This window comes from Paroedura picta, chromosome 6 (genome assembly GCF_049243985.1).
Source record: "Paroedura picta isolate Pp20150507F chromosome 6, Ppicta_v3.0, whole genome shotgun sequence".
In the NCBI taxonomy this organism is placed as follows: domain Eukaryota; kingdom Metazoa; phylum Chordata; class Lepidosauria; order Squamata; family Gekkonidae; genus Paroedura; species Paroedura picta.
In genome coordinates this window covers 89,946,664-89,967,755 of record NC_135374.1, presented here as the reverse complement: position 1 = coordinate 89,967,755, position 21,092 = coordinate 89,946,664, and the positions used below count along the sequence as shown (strand labels likewise).

Here is a 21,092-nt window from a genome sequence, read left to right as displayed (position 1 = left end):
AAATTGGGATTAAATGCAGTTGAGGTGGGGGAACATAGCTGCCTTAACTATGTGATACAATGGGATGTCTCACTTAAGAATGCCTGGGGAGGGTAATATTATTAATCCACTATTTAAAAGCCCCCCCCCTTGACATATCAAATTAGAACAAGAAAGTTCCAGCTTACCCCTTTCCAAAACCTATCAGCCACGGCAGGCCCAGCTGTTCAGATTGTCATGGGATGAATGGAGTTTGCGTGGAGCTTTTGGCACGGAACACGACTTGCCCACCTCCTTTATTTCCTGCAGTCCTGAAGGATGTTGAGATGGGGCCTACAGCAAGGTAGGGGGACCATGCATGGAAATTGGGGAATATATTTCCTTGTACCTATGGAAACACATTCAGCTTGTACCAGAAGCCCTTTTCTACTCCAGCCAGGTTTCCCCACAAACTGGATCAATATAACTGCTAGTAAAATTTAAAAAATAAAGGAGTGGTGGCGGAAAATGGAATGGTGGACCAATGATAGAAAACGTGAAACTTAGCTATTAGAAGAGTTGCCGCTTTTCTCTACCCAAAGGAATCTCAAAGCGCCTTAAGATTTCCTTCCCTTTCTTCTCCCCACAACAGACACCCTGTGAGGTGGGTGAGGCTGAGAGAACCCTGATAGTACTCCTCAGTCAGAACAGCTTGATCAGGGTTGTAGCGAGCCCAAGGTCACCTGGCTGGCTGTATGTGGAGGAGCGTGGAATCAAACCCAACTTAGTTACGTTTTATGATCTGATTTACTATTGCACAGATGCTATTCACAAACTATCCAAATGAATGTATTTTAGTGCAAAACTTATTTTTTAAAAATATCCTTTCAATTCCCTTTCCATTCTTCCATTGCTAGATGCAAGCCCAACACTTGGTATGAAAGTCTTTTTGAACCTTTGATTATTAGTACATTAGAAACCTTTAAGGAATACTTATAGAAAGCTTTTATCTCCCACAGAGGGCCAATGGGGTGTGGTGGTTAGGACAGGCTTTCTCAAACAGAGTTCTGTGAAACCCTGGGGTTTCTTGATGGCCTAGAAGGGTTTCCCAGAGGGATGGGAGTTAATTAATTTTCTGTATATATTTTAAATATGTTAAACATTTATTGGTCATGTCAACCCATTCCCCCCAAATTGGTTCATGATGGGCCTGGAGGGAGAGGGAAGGAGAGGTGCCCTGGGTGGGCATCTACACAGCTATGCTTCCCAACCATATTCTGAACAATTGCACCACTCCTATGGTTTCTTGAACCCTGAAAGGTGTTTCAGGGATTTCTCAGTGGTAAAAACTTTGAGAAAGGCTGGGTTAGAGTATCAAACTACTAACTGGGAGATCCAGGTTCAAATCCTCATTCGACTATGGAAGCTTTTTTGCATCTCACTGGAGAAAGAATATAAATGAAATAATGTGGTAACTGGAAAGCTTTTTATCCTAATAAGTACAAAACATAACATTTACAATGGGGAAAAACAAAATGATAAATTAGCTGAATATTGGACCTCATTGGACCCCAAAAAGCAAAAGTTGTCATTTCAATGAAAAGTGCCAGCCAAGCAAACAAAGAAGCACCACTGAGACAAATGTTAATTACATCTTTAATTTATTATAGAACTTTGTGGTACACGTTATTGTGAGTAGGCTTGCATGTGTACATTTGTACCTGCTTTCTAATGTTAAAATTACACATTTACGTATCTGTCATATTTTCCCACTGATAAGTTTATAGAGGAGCATTAACACTGTGATAAATTCATTAATCTTGAAAAACGTGTAGCAGCATGTGTGAAGTGAATCATGGTTTATGAAGGACATTGCTACAAAAACAAAGCCCAAAAGAGGGTATAATCTAACAAAAGTTAGTTGGCCAAGTCCCACTGAAATCATTGTGTCTAACACCCAGCTGTTGTTACGTACCATGACTTTCAGTGGGATTTCCATGTAGGTCCTAGTGCATATAGGATGGCAAGCTTAAAGCACACGATCCGCAGTATTCTTACCTAAGTATTCAGTCTCTCTGAACTTAATAGCATCCAGGAGTCAGTCAAATGGTTTCCTTTCTGTGAGAGAGATACTGCCCCCCACCCCTTCTGGTATGATGGAAGGTCGGATGACCAGCACTTAGAAGGCTTTTTTCTAAGCACACAGCCTGATCTGGGATTGTGTGCCATTTGACTGTTGTCTTTTGGCCACCATCTCCCCTGAGATGGTTGTGTAACTAAACCTTTAAATGTGTATACTTCCCCATTAGTTTGGTGAGGCTTAGCCATAACTTCTTAACAGCCTCTTGTGGCGCAGGGTGGTAAGGCAGCCGACATGCTGTCTGAAGCTCTGACCATGAGGCTGGGAGTTCGATTCCGGCAGCTGGCTCAAGGTTGACTCAGCCTTCCATCCTTCCGAGGTCGGTAAAATGAGTACCCAGCTTGCTGGGGGGTAAATGGTAATGACTGGGGAAGGCACTGGCAAACCACCCCGTATTGAGTCTGCCATGAAAATGCTGGAGGGCGTCACCCCAAGGATCAGACATGACTCAGTGCTTGCACAGGGGATACCTTTACCTTTATGCTATTGTTACATGTGCTGTTACTGAACAAGTAATATGAAAACATTTCAAATGTTCTGTGCAGGCAACACCAAAGTCAGCATTGCAGGTTGGCAGTAGAAGAGTAGTGAGGAAAGAAACAGACTCTAGCTTAATTCAGGCTTCCTGTTTCTGCCTAAGCCCATTCCTGGTTTAGTCCTAAACTGTAGACTGATACTCACTGCAGACATATATTGTGCTTGGCCTTATTCTCCTTTTTGTTCGTCCAGGCACTTTAGGAAAGAGCTTTAAAGTTTTTGGCATGAACTCCCGACAGGCCTCACGGAACTTCTTGATTCTCCAACAATAGATGACTGGGTTGAACACCGATTTGAGGTAACTCAGCCACAACACGTAGGTGCTGGTGATGTAGAATGAGGGGCTATAATAGAACTGTCTGCTGAATACGGACATCAAGCTGAACACTGTGTGGGGAAGCCAGCAGAGGGAAAAGCCAACAAACAAGATGAGAATGGTTGTGAAGGCCCTGGTCTTGAAGCTCATGTCAACATTCATCCGGTGAGGCCTCTGTAGCCCCATCAGGCCCAGCTTTCTCATCTGACTCGAGCACATGCCCTCGGCATGGTTGTGGATCCTGACAGTATTTCGGCGGACAGTATTCAGAATGCAAAGGTAAGAATAGAACATGATGCTGAAAGGTATGAAGAAAACAGCCACAATTAACATCACAGCGTACGCTCTGTCTGCAGGGAACTCTGTGTACCCCAGGACACACTGGGGAGCCCTGCTTGGCACTTCTACAAATGTCCACCCAACCAACGAGGGAAATGAAATACAGAAGGAAAAGGCCCAAGAAACGGTAATCATGACTTTGGCACGATGAGGGTTCAGTTTGTCTTGCCGCTGCACAATGATAAGGAATCGGTCCACACTAATTATCAAGAGTATAGAGACGCCTTCCAAGACAAAGAACCAGTAGAGCATCGCTGAGAGCCGGCAGAAGTAAGCCCCAAAGTTCCAGTCCACTGTTATGATGGTGACGGCAGCAAAAGGCATACAGAACAAAGACAGCATGATATCCGAGAAGGCCAAAGTAGCCAAAAGCAGATTGATAGCTGAGCGCATAGCTGGCTTTTGGTACACAATGAGGCAGACAATGGCATTGCCAAAGAAGCCAATGGCAATCATAACAAGCATTATAATGGCCATTAAAATCCTGAGTGGCTGAGGTAAGATTGTGGAACTAAAGCCTGTGAGCTGAGTGCTTGCATTCAGGGCACCCAAATCGTCTGTTGGAGTCTCATTGCATGCCATCACAGTGAAAAATCCTGGCATCAGAGACGAAAAACTTGCCAAGTCTTCCTGCTAATTCTTTGACTGTTGCCATTTTCCCATCTTATCATCCACACAACCTTGCAACGTAGGTCTATGAATAAAGGCATAGCTGAAGCGTATGTCTTACAAGTAACAGAAGAACCAAGTTACAGAGAAGTTAGCACAAAAGAAGTTCCTTGGGCTACTGTGTAGAAATGTTGGTAGTGACATTACCAAAAGCATTCAGTCTGTGACTCTCCAATCTAGAAAACAGGAAAAAGGAAATACAGTGATGCCACCTATCATTTTTTAATAACATGCATATTGCTTTTACTTTCATAGAAAGAGTCTGTTTATGTTTATACATAGGGATGGGCATGAGCTTCATTTTTGCGATTTGATTTGATTTGTAGGAGAACCACAAACTGAATCACAAACAGATAGGTTAGGCATCAGTTTGTGAGCCATTTAAAGTTCAAACCCTTCATGGGGAGCAGAAAGCAGGGGATGAAATGGCTCAGAGGCTTCCGGCAGTGAGCAAAAAGCAGGGGTTTAAATGGCTGTGAGCTTTCTGCTCTTCACGAACTGCCGCAAGCCACGTCAAAATTCATGGAAGTTCATGCAGCTCTACAGTTCGCAAACATCCCTTTGCAATCCATGAATTTGCCAAAATTCTTGACAAATGTTTGTGAGTTGATTCGACCCCATTCCCATTCATATAACACATCATGTTCTAATGTTCTATTTATTTACACCAATTAGCTTTTTTAGGAACCTTAGTTTAATATATATATTGCATATACAAGTTTGTTCATCATTTTACTTCATGACCAGGAATAGTCTTCAAATGGTTGCCAAGCCCGCTGATAACTTAGTATAGTTTACTGTATTTCTAAATTGTTTCCTTACTAAAATACTCCACTGAGGTGTACAAGAAATATTCAAATCATGTGTAGAAGCAATTCATAAAAACATATCTGCTCTGCAACATGAGCAACTGAATGTTGGCTTTATTCACAAGCCAATTCAAAAGCTGTCTTTGGTGACAGTGAGAATTAGAAAGTTCACTATGGATAGTAGCCACCTGAAGAGTTTTTGATGCCCAGTGTTATTGTGTACATTTGTGGGGAGGGGAAAAGAAAATGCTACTCTTTTCCCATCCCACCACCTGGTTTAGCTACATCATGAAACCACCTGTTGGACACATTAAGATCTGGACCAAGCCCTTTATATTAAATTTGTAAGGTCAAAATAGAGGGAATATCAATGATTCATAGAGCAAGAGTTGGCATGTCAAACCCCTTACTCTGGCATTAGTTGCTTTTTTTTTTGGGGGGGGGGGGAACATCCCAGAACAAGTGAATGGGAAGGTTATGTATGTATGTTTTTTTTAAATCACAGCCCTAAATTACTGATGAATAAGTAGATGATAACAGGAAACACAAATGGACTTATGAAGGGTAGTATCTTGTTCCACAACACAAAAATAAGTGCTTGTTCACACTTCACCATGCTCTCTTTCAGATGTAAGCCAAAAAACCTACTTTACTATATCCCAAGTGATATACCAGGGAGACAGACATGAGAAGAACTCACAGCAACATATTATTAACAGAGTCTGTTGCCATTAATCCGGTACTTGCCACCAGGAACCACTGCATTATGTTGTAAAGATGAAGGATCATAATGTACTCCGGAGCCAAGTGTGTTTAGCCGTTCTCACATTATATACCGTTGAAAGTATAACACAAACTCCACATTTATCCAGCTGTTGGTTCCTGGCCTCAATTGTAAATCGAATGAATGTTGGCTGTTATGAACAGATGGATGCAACAGGCTTATAGTATTTGGGTGTCACAATTTGCCCAGAATGCTCCCACTTCTTGCAAGGGTGGATAGGGAAGAGAATCCCCCAGTGAAATTATGCCTTTCTTCAGAACTCCCCTATTTAGCAAATCTGATTGAGAGGTGAGAAACCTTTTATAATGCCATTATCTGTCGAACATAATATATTTCTGGTAAGGGCTCGGAGGAGGAGTGTGTCTCATGGTTGAAGTACCACTCAGTGCTTAACACCCACTCAGGGTGGCTGTCCCACCCCTGAGTGCCTCCTCCTCCAACCAGCTTGCCTGTCCAGCAGTTAGCCAATCACCTTCTGTCCCATACCCCTGACCACCCCCTCCTCCTTACACTTCCCTCTGAGGCTCGGAGGCTGCAGATCCCTGCTGCATGAGAGCTGCCCCTGCTGGTGATTTCCCTAATAGCTGCCAGCAGCTTTTCCAGGTCCTGGGGGAGTGGGAGGCTGTCCGCAGAGTTCTTCCAACCCACCCACCCCAATCTAGCACCCACTGTATTCCTGAATGCCACAGGCTTGGCCCCTAGTATTCAATATGGATCAAGCCCTGTAGTCCAGCTAAATTCCAATATTGGTTTTTGAACTACAACCTAAGCATAAAGTGCTCTAAGTGCTATCAGCAGATTATTTTTTGATCCCCTTAGAAATGTCAAGCACCAGGATCAAAGGAAGTGAAGTGTAATGAATTGTATGTTATATAGTGGATTATTGAGAAAGGTTACTATATATACACGAATAATTCACTGAACATTTCTTAACTTTCATCCTGGAACATCAAAGTTATCCCACAGCTTCACATTTTCTTCTCTGTGTGTGTGTGTGTGTGTGTGTGGGGGATAAATAGAAATAGAGCAAAGTGACAGCAACTTTTAGAAACAAGTTTCTAAGGCAGTTGTGCTAGAAAGAAAGCAAAAGTTGGTAGGTAGCTAATTTGAGGGGTTCCAGAGGGAAGCTAGCCAAATGGTTTTTACTTAAACCTTTGCCTACTTCAGTGAACTCCACATTGTGCTGCTCTTGAAGGCTACAAAGGGTGGTCTGTTTTGATCTGTTCCTTTTCCATTTCATCCTCACAACAGTGCTCTCACAGGCAGATTAGGGCTGAAACTGCACAGAGCTTTTATTCCAGTCCCAGGTCGATTCAGTCCTTGCCATCTCCACTGACTGCGATTTCCATTTTGATTTTGCTCAATTTAAATTTTCCCTCTGCAATAAGCAGGATTGATCTGGAGTGACCCTACCTTTTCCCTGTAGTATCCTAGAGTGGACATAACCCTCAATATTTGAAAATGGGCATAAAAAACCAAGTAGAGCTCTGCTGGTTCCGAACTGGCTGCTGAGCCTCTGTGGTAAAGAAGCCCTGATTGGCAAAGACTTCAGTTTCTTGTTCCCAGGTTGCAAGCTTGCCTTAAAGGGGAAGCCCTAACTTCTCTCGGCAGAAGTTCCAGAAGCCCTAACTTCTCTCGGGAGAGATTTGCCTCTTGGTTTTTTTCTCCTTCCTCTGCTGTCTCAAATCCTCTTTCTTCTCCCCCACTTCAAGAAAAGAAAGAAAGAGGCTCCCGCTGTGCTTGCCCCCCCCCCCTTTTCAGCTTCCATAACTACATGCAGAACACTTTTCTGTTTCAGGGGGGGGAGAGATAGAGGAAGACCCGAGTTCAAATTGATCTGGATTCCGTAGGATCCACAATGGAATAAACAAAGTAAGTACAGATTCAACCTAAGAGCGAATGAACAAAGTCACCCAGTGGGTTTCAAGGCTGAGAGAGGATTTTAACTTTAGTCTCCCTTGTGATAGCCCAGAACTCTGAGCCCTGTGAAATATTGCCCTGTCATTCTGCAACATATTGTGCTTCTGCACTTGGCATAGTGAGAAAGAAGGTGCTAAACAGGCCTGGAATCAAGCTCTGTATGGATGGAAGCTTAACTAGAAACTATATGCAAGGGCTTTGTGGAAGATTTGCCAATAAATGTAATACGTATGAATACAAATCAAACACGTGACCTTTGATGTAGTTCAAAAGGAAAGATCTGTTCAGTAGGATCATAGAGCGCTAAACCTAAATATCTGTGCAGATGTAACACATGTATGAATATACATGTAACAGATAGAACCAGCTTGGTGTGGTTAGGAGTGCCGACTTCTAATCTGGCGAGCCGGATTTGATTCCCCGCTCCTCCTTCACATGCAGCCAGCTGGGTGACCTTGGGCTCGCCACAGCACTGATAAAGCTATTCTGACCGAGCAATCATATCAGGGCTCTCTCAGCCTCTCCTCCCTCACAGGGTTTCTGTTGCAGGGAGAAGAAAGGGAAGGCGAACGTAAGCCACCTTGAGACTCCTTCTGGTAGAGAAAAATGGCATACAAGAATCAACTTCTTCTAGAAGCCACAGAATCAGGACAAGGTGCTTTTGCTACAATAGTGTTCCCAACATGGAATGACAAGTTATTTCAACAAGCTCCTGCAATAACAAGATGTTCTATTCCACTTGTCAAGTGGAGCTGAAAATGACAGAACTCTTTGTCACCAGGGACCGAGCAGTCCTCTGTAGGACCTGACTTGGCTTTGAGTCATGTAGTTATCACTCCAAGTCTGCCGTCCTTCAGTAAACCTACTTCCAGTCTTGTGCTTGGGATCCTGAGAAGGTAGAATGCAAGAGATCAGATCTCCCTCACTCTGGTGCTAACAGGGCAGTGGAACAAGGAGTGATACAAGCCTGGGCAAGTTTTGTTTGTCTTCTTTCTTCTGGGTCTGGCTCGGTTATGTTGGTTCAGCAAACATACCCTCTACAGGCAACTGACACCTGTTCAGATCCAACCAGTTCCACAATAGTCTGGAAGAACTGAATGGCAAGCACAGAAAATGCTTCCATCCGATAAGTTAACTAGGTTGGTTTTTTGGGGGGAGGCTCTAATTGTTTAGAAGAAGAAGAAGAGTTGGTTCTTATATGCCGCTTTTCCCTACTCGAAGGAGGCTCAAAGCGGCTTACAGTCGCCTTCCCATTCCTCTCCCTGTTTAGATATTTACATGCCTAACTTTATCTATGGTGGAGGCCAAATGTGGCTTATCATAATTTTCTGCCCTCCTCCTACAACTCTCTGAGGTAGGGTAGGCTGAGAGAGAGTGAGCTTCCATGGCAGAGGAGTAGTTCATATAGCCCCCCATATCCTCATCTGACGCTCTACTCAGGCTTTCTCAACCAGGGTTTCATGGAACCCTGGGGTTTCTTGATGGCCCTGCTAGTTTCCTGAATGGGTGAGAGTTAATTTGTTATATATATGTATATGTATATGTATATGTATGTATATATATATGTATGTATATATATATGTATGTATATGTATGTATATGTATATATATATATGTATATATATGTATGTATATATATGTATATATATGTATATATATGTATGTATATATATATATTTGTGTGTGTATATATATATATATGTGTGTGTATATATATATATATATATATATATATATATATATATATATATATATATATTAAAGCGTACGTTTATTGTGTGATATGACCATATGTGGTCATGTCTGTTGAAATAGGCAATGTCCGGTGTACAAAGAAGAAAAGGAGAAGACCCTACAGGGGGTAGCAAGAAGAGTGTTAGATAGGATGCTCTCCCGTTGTCATTCCTTGTCTGTCTCCAGACTGCTACTCTTAGGGGCAATTTCCTGATTCTTCTTGGGAGCCACAGTCCAGTCTTTCTCTACCAGCTAGTCATTTCCGTCTCTCCTCTGCACTATTAGAGTATGGCAATTCCTGGATAAACCTTTATTTACTCTTCAGTCAGGATGTGCAACCTCACTGCCTTATTCACTCTGCTAACAATGTCAACCAATTTCCCTCCTTCCAAAATGGCCAATGATGGGCCTGGAGGAGGTAAGAAGGGGAGAAACCCCTGGCAGGCATCCACAGCTGTGCTTCCCAACCATATTCTGCACGATTGCACTACTTCTGGGGTTTCTCGAAACCTGAAGGATGTTTCAGGGGGTTCTCAATGGTAAAAAAGTTGAGAAAGGCTGCTCTAACCACTATACCACCCATTCTTCAATTCTGCTTTGGTGCCCATGTGTCAAATAGACAACACAAAGAGATCTCACATACAGGGGCGATCATACTAAGCTACTCAAAACAGAATGGTTCGGAGAAGTCTGTTGTGTGTATTTAGGATAGGGGGACAAGTCTTTACATTTTATACGATCAGACTAAGGTCCCAGGCCAATGTATGCACAGATCCAATACTGTGATATTTGATTCTTCACTTAAAGGCAGCTGAGAGTTGATAAGTTCATCAGAAAAGCCATTCTGGACTCTCCAAGCCAAACTCCTCCAATTGCCCTCATCACAGCTTCTACTTTTTATCATGAAAAAAAGTTTCATTGCAAGAACAGAGGCAGACAAAACAAAAACACGGATGAGATCCTCCTGTAGAAAGTGCCCATTGCCAGTGTTGCTATGGAGACTGCTAATTTCGTCAGGCTGCTCTCATGTGCTGCTCCTGCCTCCTGCTTTTCTCCGGGCAGCATTGCTAGAGAGCCTCTGATTTCACAGCAAGATAGACCCAAGACACTGAGTGGTCGCTCGCCCTGAGAATTCCGCCAGGCTAGAGATGATGCAGTTGCCTCTCCTGTTTCCCCCACCCTTCCATGCTTTTAGATCTGACTCATCATCATTACTCCAGACTCTGACTAGCATTTAGCCAGAAACTGCTCACAGTGAGGGATGGAACTCGAGTTAAATTGAGGCCTAACAGAATGCAGCACAATATTCAATGTGAGGGGTTAGCGCATGCTTCCTTCCTGAATGGGTGGGAGTTAATTAATTTTTAATACATTTTTAAAAATTTGTTAAACATTTATTGGGTGATCTGACCATATATGGTCATGTTGATATGCCCCCCCCATCCCCAAATGGCCGATGATGGGCCTGGAGGGTGGGGGGAAGGACCCCAAGTGGGCATGTACACAGCTATGCCTCCCAACCATATTCTGCCCTATTGCACCACTTCTGGGGTTTCTCGAAGCCTGAAGAATGATTCAGGGGGTTCTCAACAGTAAAAAAGCTGATAAGGCTGGGTTAGAGGAAGTAATAATGGGATCAGTACATGGAAAAGAAGATCCATGGATACAAAGGCAAAATGGTTCAAATGTTGTCACAACCATCTCAGTATTTTTTGATCAGGGAAAAATAAGTTCAAACATGCTCCATCCACCATCATGTTTACCTAGAGAACTGGTATAAGATAAAATGCCAACAAATTTTGACTGGAAAAAGATCATTTCCAGGCCAAACCGTATGTGACACAGGGAAGCCAGAGTACAGAGAAGGCTGAGGAGCTGTATCACCCCCCCCCCCCGCAGCCCCCTATCTAGTGCCAAAACATGGTGCCAAAACACTGTGGCTGTTTCAATGCTTGGAAAGACTGGGGGGGGGGGGGTGGAATAGAAGAGCCTGATCAGGCCTTTCAGCATTTTAAAATCACTAAAATGGTGTCTGCCTCCTCAAGGAGACCAGGATGACACTGTCCTGTATGGCTTGGCCCTCGGTTTTATGCATCCGTTTGTATACACCACCCTGGCCATCCTTAACAAGGACTTTTAATGCTACACCACTGTTAATAATACAAACAGGCAAATCTGAGGCTTTTATTGCATTCAGTTGTTTGCCGTTTTATGTGGCCAGGAGATCTTCAGGAGGACTTACTTTCAAGTAAGCAGGCAGATGACTGAGCTTGGCAGCACTGTCCTTATGTTTGTCGCTAAACTGAGATTCTGGAAAAGAGAATTGCAGCTTTGAGCTCACACCACAGTGAAGTCACTCTCTTATCTATGCCAGTTGAACAACATAGATGGGAATTCCCATCACTGAATGATCTTTTGACAACGCCAGTCAGTCAGTTCATAGATCTATCATAAAGATCTCTTGGTCTTTAAGTAAAAAATCCTTATGGAGTTTTGTCCCCCCCAAAAATGGGACATTTGAGAAGGAAACCAACACAAGGATGCTGTCCCTTTAACTTTTCATCCTTGTAACCAGCTGTCTGTCAGGCTTGGTTACATCAATGACAAATTGTACCCTTTGAAAACTCGGCTCAGCAGAGAGACATGGGCAATATTTAAATGAACCACTTAACCTGCCAGTTTGAAACCCTTCCTGTTGAAATGAAACATTAGCCTTTAAATAAATGTGTTTTGTTAAATATTAGACAAAAGGAGTGCTTCCAACTTAAACCTTGCGATAAGAGCCATCTGTAATCAATGAAACGTCAGGGCAAGGTAAGCAAAAGGTACTGAACTGGAGGCAACTGGGGGCTCAGTTGGGTGGCTGGCCCTGATCTTAGGCTAATCAACAACATCTGTATTCTTCTGCATCTGCCCATCGCAATCTCTCACTGAAAACCTGCAGGAAATTAGTGAGCGGTCTCTCTTAACAAACTGGCAGAAACCATAGTTCATAAGAGCAGAATGCACTTGAAACTAAATTTAAATTGAAGAAGAGCAGAATGCACTTGAAACTAAATTTAAATTGAAGAAGTCACCCAAGATGAGTTTCAGGGCTGAGTGGGGATTGCATCTTAGACAGTCCATGTCCAAGCCAACCCACTACATCACACTGGCTCTCACTCTATGTAATAACTGGGAGACTCCTTGGTGCGAGGAATATTCTAGCAATGAACAAGACAAGAGGACTGGTAGATCCCAACTACCACTATACTTTATACCTGGCTCTGGGTGCTGCCCTGATGCATGAAACGGTGCAAATTTGCATGTAAATCTGTGCAAACCGTCCACAAAACAAAGCTGAGTAGCCTATCTGGATCAGATGCAGGAAGATAAAGTCTGTCTAGAAACTGGTTCAGGGGCAGTATTCAGAAACAAGAAAGGAATGAGGAAGAAGTGCTTAAGGCAGTAGGGTTTCCAGACTCTCTGGCAGAGGCATGGGTTCTATGCCAGCAGGCCCTGTCCCTCCCCCCCCCCCAGTGCCAATCAGGACTTAGGACTTACCAGTAGAAAGAAGAATGCTTAGTCTATTCTGGCAGTGTTGGACAAAAAATGATGTCATCATACCAGCAACTTCTGGGCAATATTCTGGTAGTTGGGCAATAACTCTATGGTATAAGTTAGTTTTAGGGCAAAAACTGTGGAACAAGCTAGTTGTACCATAGAGTTTTTGCGCAAATACCAGGGCACCACCTGGAAGTTGCTGGCATGATGACATCACCTTCTGTGCAACGTGGACTAGGCCTTTCTCTTTCTCCTGGTAAGTCTCCCCAACCCATCCTGGCAACCCTATCAGGCAACGTAAGAACAAGACTGGCACACCACATTCAGTTACCACAGCAGGTATGGGGAAGTGGAAGATCGATGCAGTTCAGAAGGGAAGAGAAACCTTGTCATTTGAGAAATGTTGGAAGATGGCTTTTCAGGACTGCCTCAAAGTTAGAAGGCATTTTATGGAGCCATCCATATCAAAAGTACATCAAAAACAGCTGCTGAGAGCCAGTTTGGTGTAGTGGTTAGGAGTATTGACTTCTAATCTGGTGAGCCAGATTTGATGAGCCAGCTGTGTATGTGTGATCATAAATATTAAAATAGTCCATTAGTGGCATCTTCTGAAAGACATTTTTCCCTGTCTTTTTAGCACTTCCTTTCAGAAACAGACAGTTGTCTGGACCCAAGGAATCACTGCCTCTGAACATGTACAGAATGCCTTTGGACTATGACCTCAGTTAGTCCATCAAGCTGGATACTTAAGGTCTGACTTATGGAGGCTTATTTCTGGAATTAACAATGTTGGTCTTTAAAGTGCTACTTGATTTCTGATTCGCTATAAGAAAACAGGGCCAACCATGGTATCCATAAGTTATCTTTCTCTCCTTGTTTTCAGATCTCAGGAAACAATGAGCACATGCAAAATGTCTTTCGGCATTTTAACGGTGGAGGATTAAGGGCATTTTCATATGAGACGTGGCAAAGGACTTCAGTTGTTATCGTGGTGTTGGGGGCAGCTAGAGTGACAGATTAGGATCTGGGCAACACAGGTTTGATTCCCTGTTCTCCCTTGTAATAACACACTCTCAGCCTAATGTGAGGAAAGGAGGAAAAGAAACTGATGGAAGCTACTTTGGGAGAAAGCTCAAGTAGAAATGAAGTAAAATGTTTTAAAGTTGCTTCTATTGCTCAGCAGCTATAGTTTAAGCGAACATGCACAGCAACAGTTGTGGGTTTCTTTTAAAACTGCAACCAGATATTCCTTGAAGTCCATATAGGTCTGTCTCATGATGGAGGTCAAAACCTTGGAATTTATATAATGCTTAGATTGGCCAAAGCACTTCAGAACGCTTCTACTGAAGATGGGAGTTTTCATGGATGGAAAATGTGTCTAATGCTACCTTATGAGTTTAAATCTTTCCTCACTGATGAACTGACAGCATCTCAGCTCTTGGCCATGATACTAGTCTTTCCTTGGGCATTCACTTACTCTATTCACTGGTTGTCTCCAGGCCAAATCCCTCCTTGGATTCAGTTCTGGGTCTGGGCCGGGGTGATTCAGATGTCAAGGAGGAGGGTTCAGTTTCCTAACCCCAAGAGCCACTCCTTATACTTGTCTTAGGAAACCCACGGGGAGTTTAATTCATTCTGTTCACAGTAGAGTTTCTCTTGACAGAGTCGGGTTCCCTGGATGCAATTTCCCCCAAAGTTCCTGTCAAAATGTCTGTGGGAGAAAAGCAACCACGACTTCGGAGCCTTGAAGTGGCTTGGCCATCTACTTGTATACTGAACATGGTAAAATGCCATTTTCAAAAACCACCAGGAAAGAGGCAGAAACTTAACCACGGGGTGGTTACATAACCGGGGTGGGGAGACCCGTTTCCTCCCCTGCAGCTCGGTGAAGGCTGCCTTTGACGGAAAACCAACGCCGCCCACCCACCCCCCTCTCCCCTCCTCCGCTCCACCCGCGCATTTGGCCGCCTGCGTGCAGGAAGGGCCTCTGTGACCGAGGGATGCACACCCCACCCCACCCCACCCCAGCAGACCCCGCTGCCGCCTCTCCTCCACGCCCGGCGACTCCTGCAGCGCCCGCAGCCTGCCTCCCGCCGTGCCGCTGGGCGGCTCATTCAGGCCAAAGCGGGAGCAGCAGCCGGTGCCCCAATCCCGACCCTCCCCCGCCCGGCCCGCCAGGGAGCGTCCCGGTCACTGACCTGCCTCCGCCGCAGCCGGCCCGCCAGGGAATGCGCGACTGCGCCCGAGCGCAGCCCTCCCCTGCCCGAGCGCCGCCGGCGCAATTCTCCGCTCCACCGCAATGCGCCAGGTCCTTCGGCGCCCAGGGCCGGCCAAGAACGTGGGCCGCGGGCGCCCCCTGCAGGCGCTTGGCCAGCCGGCCGTCGACCGGGACGGAGCAGAGGCGCCCGAGACGGCTCTGCCTTTCAGGACCTGGAGGATTCCGGAGCAAGCGGGCGATGGAGGCGCTCCGGAGAGCGCCCAAAGTGTCTCAAAACGGCTTTGTCCCCGTGGCCAAAAGGCGGCCGGGTCTTCCAATACTGGCTTGCTAGGCTTCGTCAAATTAAAGCATTCAGCGCTAGTGAGGCCTGCTCGGAGGCCTCCTAACTCGCTTGTCTCCTCTCAGGGCTGAAAAGCCCTGTTCCCACAGGGGCAATCGTTTGGGCGAGGATGTGCCGCGTCTTTCCCTCCGCAGTGGACTGGGCGCGCACGCTTCTCCCCGAGGCGTGGAGGACGGACGCCGCTCTTGCACGGTCTCGCCTTACAGGTTTCAGCGGCCAATCGCGTTTGGAGCCGCTTGTCCCCTTCAGTGCTTCAAGAGGCTCACTTGGAAATGTGACCGGCTGGGAGGAGGCCGCAAAAAGAATCTTTCCTGCTCGTGCCTCAGGCAAAATTGTGTGCTCAGCTTCCACCCTTGCTCTTAAAATGAACTTCATAAATAACAATTGCAAATAAACATAATAAAGAACAGCATAATGAAATCTTCCCACCCTCCAGGCTTTCTTTCTTGCCAGGTCGATTGCGATCTAATTACGTGGAATGAAGCGAGTGACTTTTAATAAACAAATGCCAGTGAATTTCTCTCCATCCAGGAACAGGATGGGGCAAGGCCTTAACTTCTTGCAGGAGCAAAGAGTTCCAAGGCAGCATCAGGGTAAGAAGTGGGGCAGCTGCTGCTTGTGGGGGTTCACAACAAGATAAAACCATAAGATAGGAACATAAGGCGGCGAGATATCCTCTTGCCGATAGAATTAAAACAAAATACAATAATCCCAATTTAAAACGGTAAAGATGGTCAGCATAACAATCACTAACTAGACCCATATACATCGCTCCTCCATTCCCGGCAGTGTCAGTCTGATGTAAAGCTGGGCGATGGTCGGTCCTGGGGGATCCAGATGCCACAAGGGTGGGCAAGGACCCAATCTTATTAGCCCAACGATCAGCCCAGCCTCAACCAAAAGCCTGGCAGAAGAGCTCCGTCATCGTAACATTGGAAGTCTTTATATATGTATTTCTTCTTTATTATCTTTTGTTATGTTAGTTTTGTTAGGGTCCCCCCCCCTTTGGGCTCCTGAGCCCGGTATTAGACTTGATCTGGGATGCTGGTGATGTACCCCCATTCAATCATCCCCAATCTTGATGGGAACCGATACTGGATGGAGTACTGGAAACATTGAGAAATTGTTATCGCCACGAAGCTTGTGGTTTTTGAGGATATGGGGGGATTTTTTTTTAAATATTTTGTGATTATATTGTTTTTATGAAATATTTTATTGTCAACTGCAATGAGCCAGCTTGCTGGGAACGGCAGTATATAAATTTAATTATAAATAAATATTTTCAAATCTTCAATAAGTTTCTTCTGTTCTTCTGTTATTAGCAGGCAGCAATATCATAGGGGACCACTGGAGGACTTGGCTCACTTGCCCAACCCAATGGCAGTGTCCCACTTGCTTCTCTTCCACGGGCATCTGGAAGCCAACAAGGGCTCTAGCTGGGGACGGCACGTTTTCCTCCCTCACGCTCAATCCCCACCATGATCCCCCAGTACCAATTGGTTAGCATATCTCAAACCATCATTGTGGCACACACTTCTTTATCATTTCAATCAGTCTGCAAGGGAAGCTTTAACCATGTGGGGCTGCTAATGAGCTAAATGGATTTGCCTAAAGCCACTGACTGAAATGCGAGAAAAGTGAGATTTGGATTGGAAGCCTCCTGGCTGGAAAGCCAAAAGGTCAGAACGAAATGGTCTGCTTTAATCTGAGTGAATACAGATTGGGCTGTAGGAGAGAGAAAGAGAGGTGCATATGTGGGCGTGAGTAATGCACGCCTTCTATACTCCCAGTCATTTCTGTGACTGGAAAGAGTGTTGTTCTGGCCAATTCATTTGTGTACAGATTATAATGGAGAGAGATTTAAATCAAACCAAACTTAGTTCCAAGTTCAAAGGCTCAGTGAGTGACCTTAGGCCAGTCACAGCCTCACAGAATTGTCATAAGGAGAGAATACTGGCCTTCCAATATGGTTCGGGATGGTATACAAGGGAAGTTAAAATTAACAATAATTAAAAAACAGCACAATACATCAACCATTAAAAATATAAAACAAATCAGCAGCATGGAGCAATAACAGCCTCCAGAAATTCACTGCCCATAAGTCTCGAGACTAGGGGTCATTCAATGGAGGGTATTTTGTAGGGGAGGGCCACAGATGTTATTAAGTCATTGGCCCCAATCAAAAGCTGGGGGCAAGAGCTCTGTCTTGCAGGCCCTGTGGACCTGTGTCTGCTCCAAAAGGGCCGAGATCTCCTCCGGGAGCTCATTCCACCAATCCGGGCCAGGACTGAAAACGTCCTGACCCTGGTTGAGGCCAAACGTACTTCCTTGGGGCCAGGGACCAGCAGCCGATCCAGAATTCCTTGAAGGAAGAGTGGAATAAAAATTAAAATTATACTCTCACCATGGGACAAAGAAAGGCTGGCACGCACAATTGTGCTTGTGTAAATATACTCATGGCAAATTAAGTAGCTGAGGGGGCAGGCTTCCCCCTCCTCTTTCTATTATTGTACTTGATAAATAAATAACAATAAAATGAGTAAATGGAGCTACAGAAATGAAAATTACATCTGCAAAACGCTTACAGCAGCCATCAAAGCACACAGTGCAGGTTCTTTTTAACGTGCCGATGTAAATTAGTTCTCCCTATTCTTCCTGGCGTTACCGTCTTCATAAAACATAATAGATTTCTAATTATACTTTGGAGTAAAAGGCAAGCTTCAAGAACAATTTAAAGTAGGAAAAATGGCACACTACAGGGAACAATACCCTAACCTCCAGATTAAATGCGAGCAGGGCAACAGCATGATTGAAAAACACTTAAATAAGTGTTTATTAAACCTCATGGAGGTTTTTGCAATTTAAACATTTTTTCACTATTAAGCAACTGGCATAATCTGCACAGAAAGACCTCAGAGAGAGAGCCTAATTGTCATCTATATCAGCGGTCCCCAGCCCCCGGTCTGGGGACCGGCACCAGCCGCGGCTCCTCCTTGTCCTCCTCCACGGCTGCTGCCCTGCCACTCTGCTGCCGGCTCACCTTTGGTGCTCTCCAGCGGCCGCCATGGCTGGGGTTCCCCCTTGGCCTGGCACTATACAGCTGCTGCTGGCAGCGCCCCCCAGCGGGTGGTGGGAAGTCAGGGGCGCCAGCGGGAAAGCAAGCGGAACAGGGGCTCAGGCGGTGGTGGCGACATCCCTCGGCAAAAGGCAAAAAGCGCACTTCAACCCAGCTGTAGAAATAGTGAGGCACATAGAACCCACAAGCGAGGAAAATGAGTAAGAAACAGATGTGTTTGCAACAGAGGGCAGTGGTGGAGAGGAGAGGACTACCCCCCCCCCAGGCCTCAGTAAAATTGTCAAGCGTTGACTGGTCCCTGGTGATAAAAAGGTTGGGGACCACTGGTCTATATAACCTGAGAATGGACAATCAAGAACGGGTTGGCAAAGCAAAAAAGGCCCTCAAGGGTGAATAGTTTTCTTCAAGCTTTGCATCAAAGGTAATTCTAAAACCACCCATATTTAGGGGTCACATAATTTGAATCCAACAACATTAATTGTATACAAAAATACTTTGTGGCTTTCTCTCTTTCTTAAAGCGTTGTTTACTGAACTCAGGATCTAGAGTTGTAGAACTTAAGCATACCAGACTGATAACTAATGCATTAACTTCCATATATTACAGGCACATTTTTGGTATTTCAACTATGGCTGAAAAGTGTTCATGCAGCAAGCTCACTGGCCTATCATATGCCACTCTCAGAATTAGCTCCACCTTCTGACTTGTGCGGATAATCTGGACATACCTGGCAGATCTGTTGTTAGGATTGCAAGATACAGCACATATCTCTTGCAATGACTCAGGGATCAAGGACATTGTTTTAACCCAGCCAATACATGAAGTCTAGACATGCTGGTTGCTCCTAATTATAAGTTGTAATTATATTGGTATGACCGGCCCCTTAAAAAGTGAGTGTAGAGCTGTCTAATGTTTTTCTCCTGGCAATATACAGGCAGACTCTGCAACACCTCCAGTACTTTTACAGGCATGTTTGAAAGGACAGAGACTTGTTGCAATCCTGTGGACTGTGATGTTAAAATTTAAATGTCTTGACAGTTTCAATTTCAGGCACATCAAAACATCATTTTGAGTGCCTTTTCCTTTGCACGCTTTTGTCACCAATTCCTTCAGGCCAAGTGCTGATGCTTGGGCATGTTCGATGGGTAGAGTTGCCAGGCCAGCTGGTCTCTTTTGCAGCATCGTTGAGCATATGTTTTTATCAGTTTGTGCTTTGAGTAACTGCATTCAGCACTCACCAGTGATGCCGAAGGGCGAGAAGGATCCTTAACGCAACAGAAACAGTAGGCACACTCTCCAGTTTTTGTTGGCAGTATGAAGAGAAGGACTCCTTGTGGTGGCAGAGACTTTGGATGTCCTTGAGCTATTGCTGTAAATTCACAGCACAAGTTTTTCCAAATTCTTGCAGGCCTTAAGGACACCTTCAGTAATTTTCTGTTGATGCTGCATATATCATGAAGGAAGCCAAACAGGGGACTACGTTGTTGTAGCTGTTGGAATCTCTCTTCAACAGATTGTGTGGCCACGTCTGTGACAGCAGAATAGAAATCTACTTTGAATTTCTGCTTTGGATTTTGGGTGCCTCTTTTTGTGCCTCATATTCAAACTGCTGTTTCTTCTTTTTCTAACTTGTTCTGTCTCAAAGTTTGGTAGCATTTCTAGCTCCTTTGCAATCTCAGTAGCATCGTTCAAAACTTATTAAAAACCTTCATCACAGCTGTGGTCCACTAGGTACTTCATGGTCACTTGTAATTAGCCAGTAGCTGAATTTAAATCCTTATTTTGTCCTTTTCTTGTACGATTAATTTCAAAAAGGATGCTGTACCATGCAACAAGATACAACACTAACTTGAATTTACAGATTACATCAGCAAGGGAATCTGGGAAGTATTTTCAGATAAACCTTTTAGGCTTGTGTTATCACAGATCTCTATTAAAGCCCCATATATACTGCCAAGATGATATCTCAGTGGTTTCAAAGCATCTCTATTAAATAGATAACTATTAAAGCATCATATATACTACCAAGATGATATCTCTCCCAACTTGTCTGACTCAATGGCTTATACCTAATACATGTCTAGTTAGAATTTGCCAATTCTGAGTCGATACAGAGAAATAATTATAGATCTGTTGAACCACACTGAAGAAAATAGTTGCTTCCAGACAACTTAGCAGCAGCATTGACTGCCAATTTAAAGAAAGAGCATTGCAGGGCATGAAAAAGGCATGTGGATTTATGTTCAGGACTCTCTTTTGTACACCATTTTTTAACCTTTCATGTTACTTCCATTATCATAACTGTGACCACACAGATTCTCAAGTGGTAATCCTGTTTATTCAAGCTGTTCAAGAAGAGTTTCTGTAGTCTCCTTCAGTGGAAAAAATCCCAAGAAATGTTCTTTTATCATAACCTCAAGCTCAGACATCTCATTATCAGATAGTTTGATGACATTGATATAAACTACAATCACTGTCATTTGTTCAGTGTGACTAACATCAGATGTACAGTCCAGAATAACAGAGTTTGCTAAAATTTGGTTTTATAGCACCCACTAAAAGCTGCACAAGTTCATTTTGGATATCCTTTCCTAAGTAGTGAACCATTGTTTCTTCATCTTTAATTCTGCACAAGTGTTCATTCATGATGGGATCAAAAAGGGCTAAATATTCTACAAACTTCACAAATTTCCATTGTTGGCACTGTAG

General features: G+C 44.2%; 1 protein-coding gene across 1 annotated transcript; it reads right to left on the bottom strand.

Annotated features, from left to right (window-relative positions):
* Window positions 1–1,602: 1,602 nt before the first annotated feature.
* Window positions 1,603–15,501, bottom strand: GPR45 (G protein-coupled receptor 45). Its single transcript, XM_077343584.1, has 2 exons — window positions 14,948–15,501; window positions 1,603–4,135 (listed from the first exon to the last, which is right to left on the bottom strand). Exon 2 carries the CDS (start codon window positions 3,891–3,893, stop codon window positions 2,757–2,759), a length of 1,137 nt encoding a protein of 378 aa, XP_077199699.1. The 5' UTR covers window positions 3,894–4,135; window positions 14,948–15,501; the 3' UTR covers window positions 1,603–2,756.
* Between the last annotated feature and the right edge of the window lie 5,591 nt (window positions 15,502–21,092).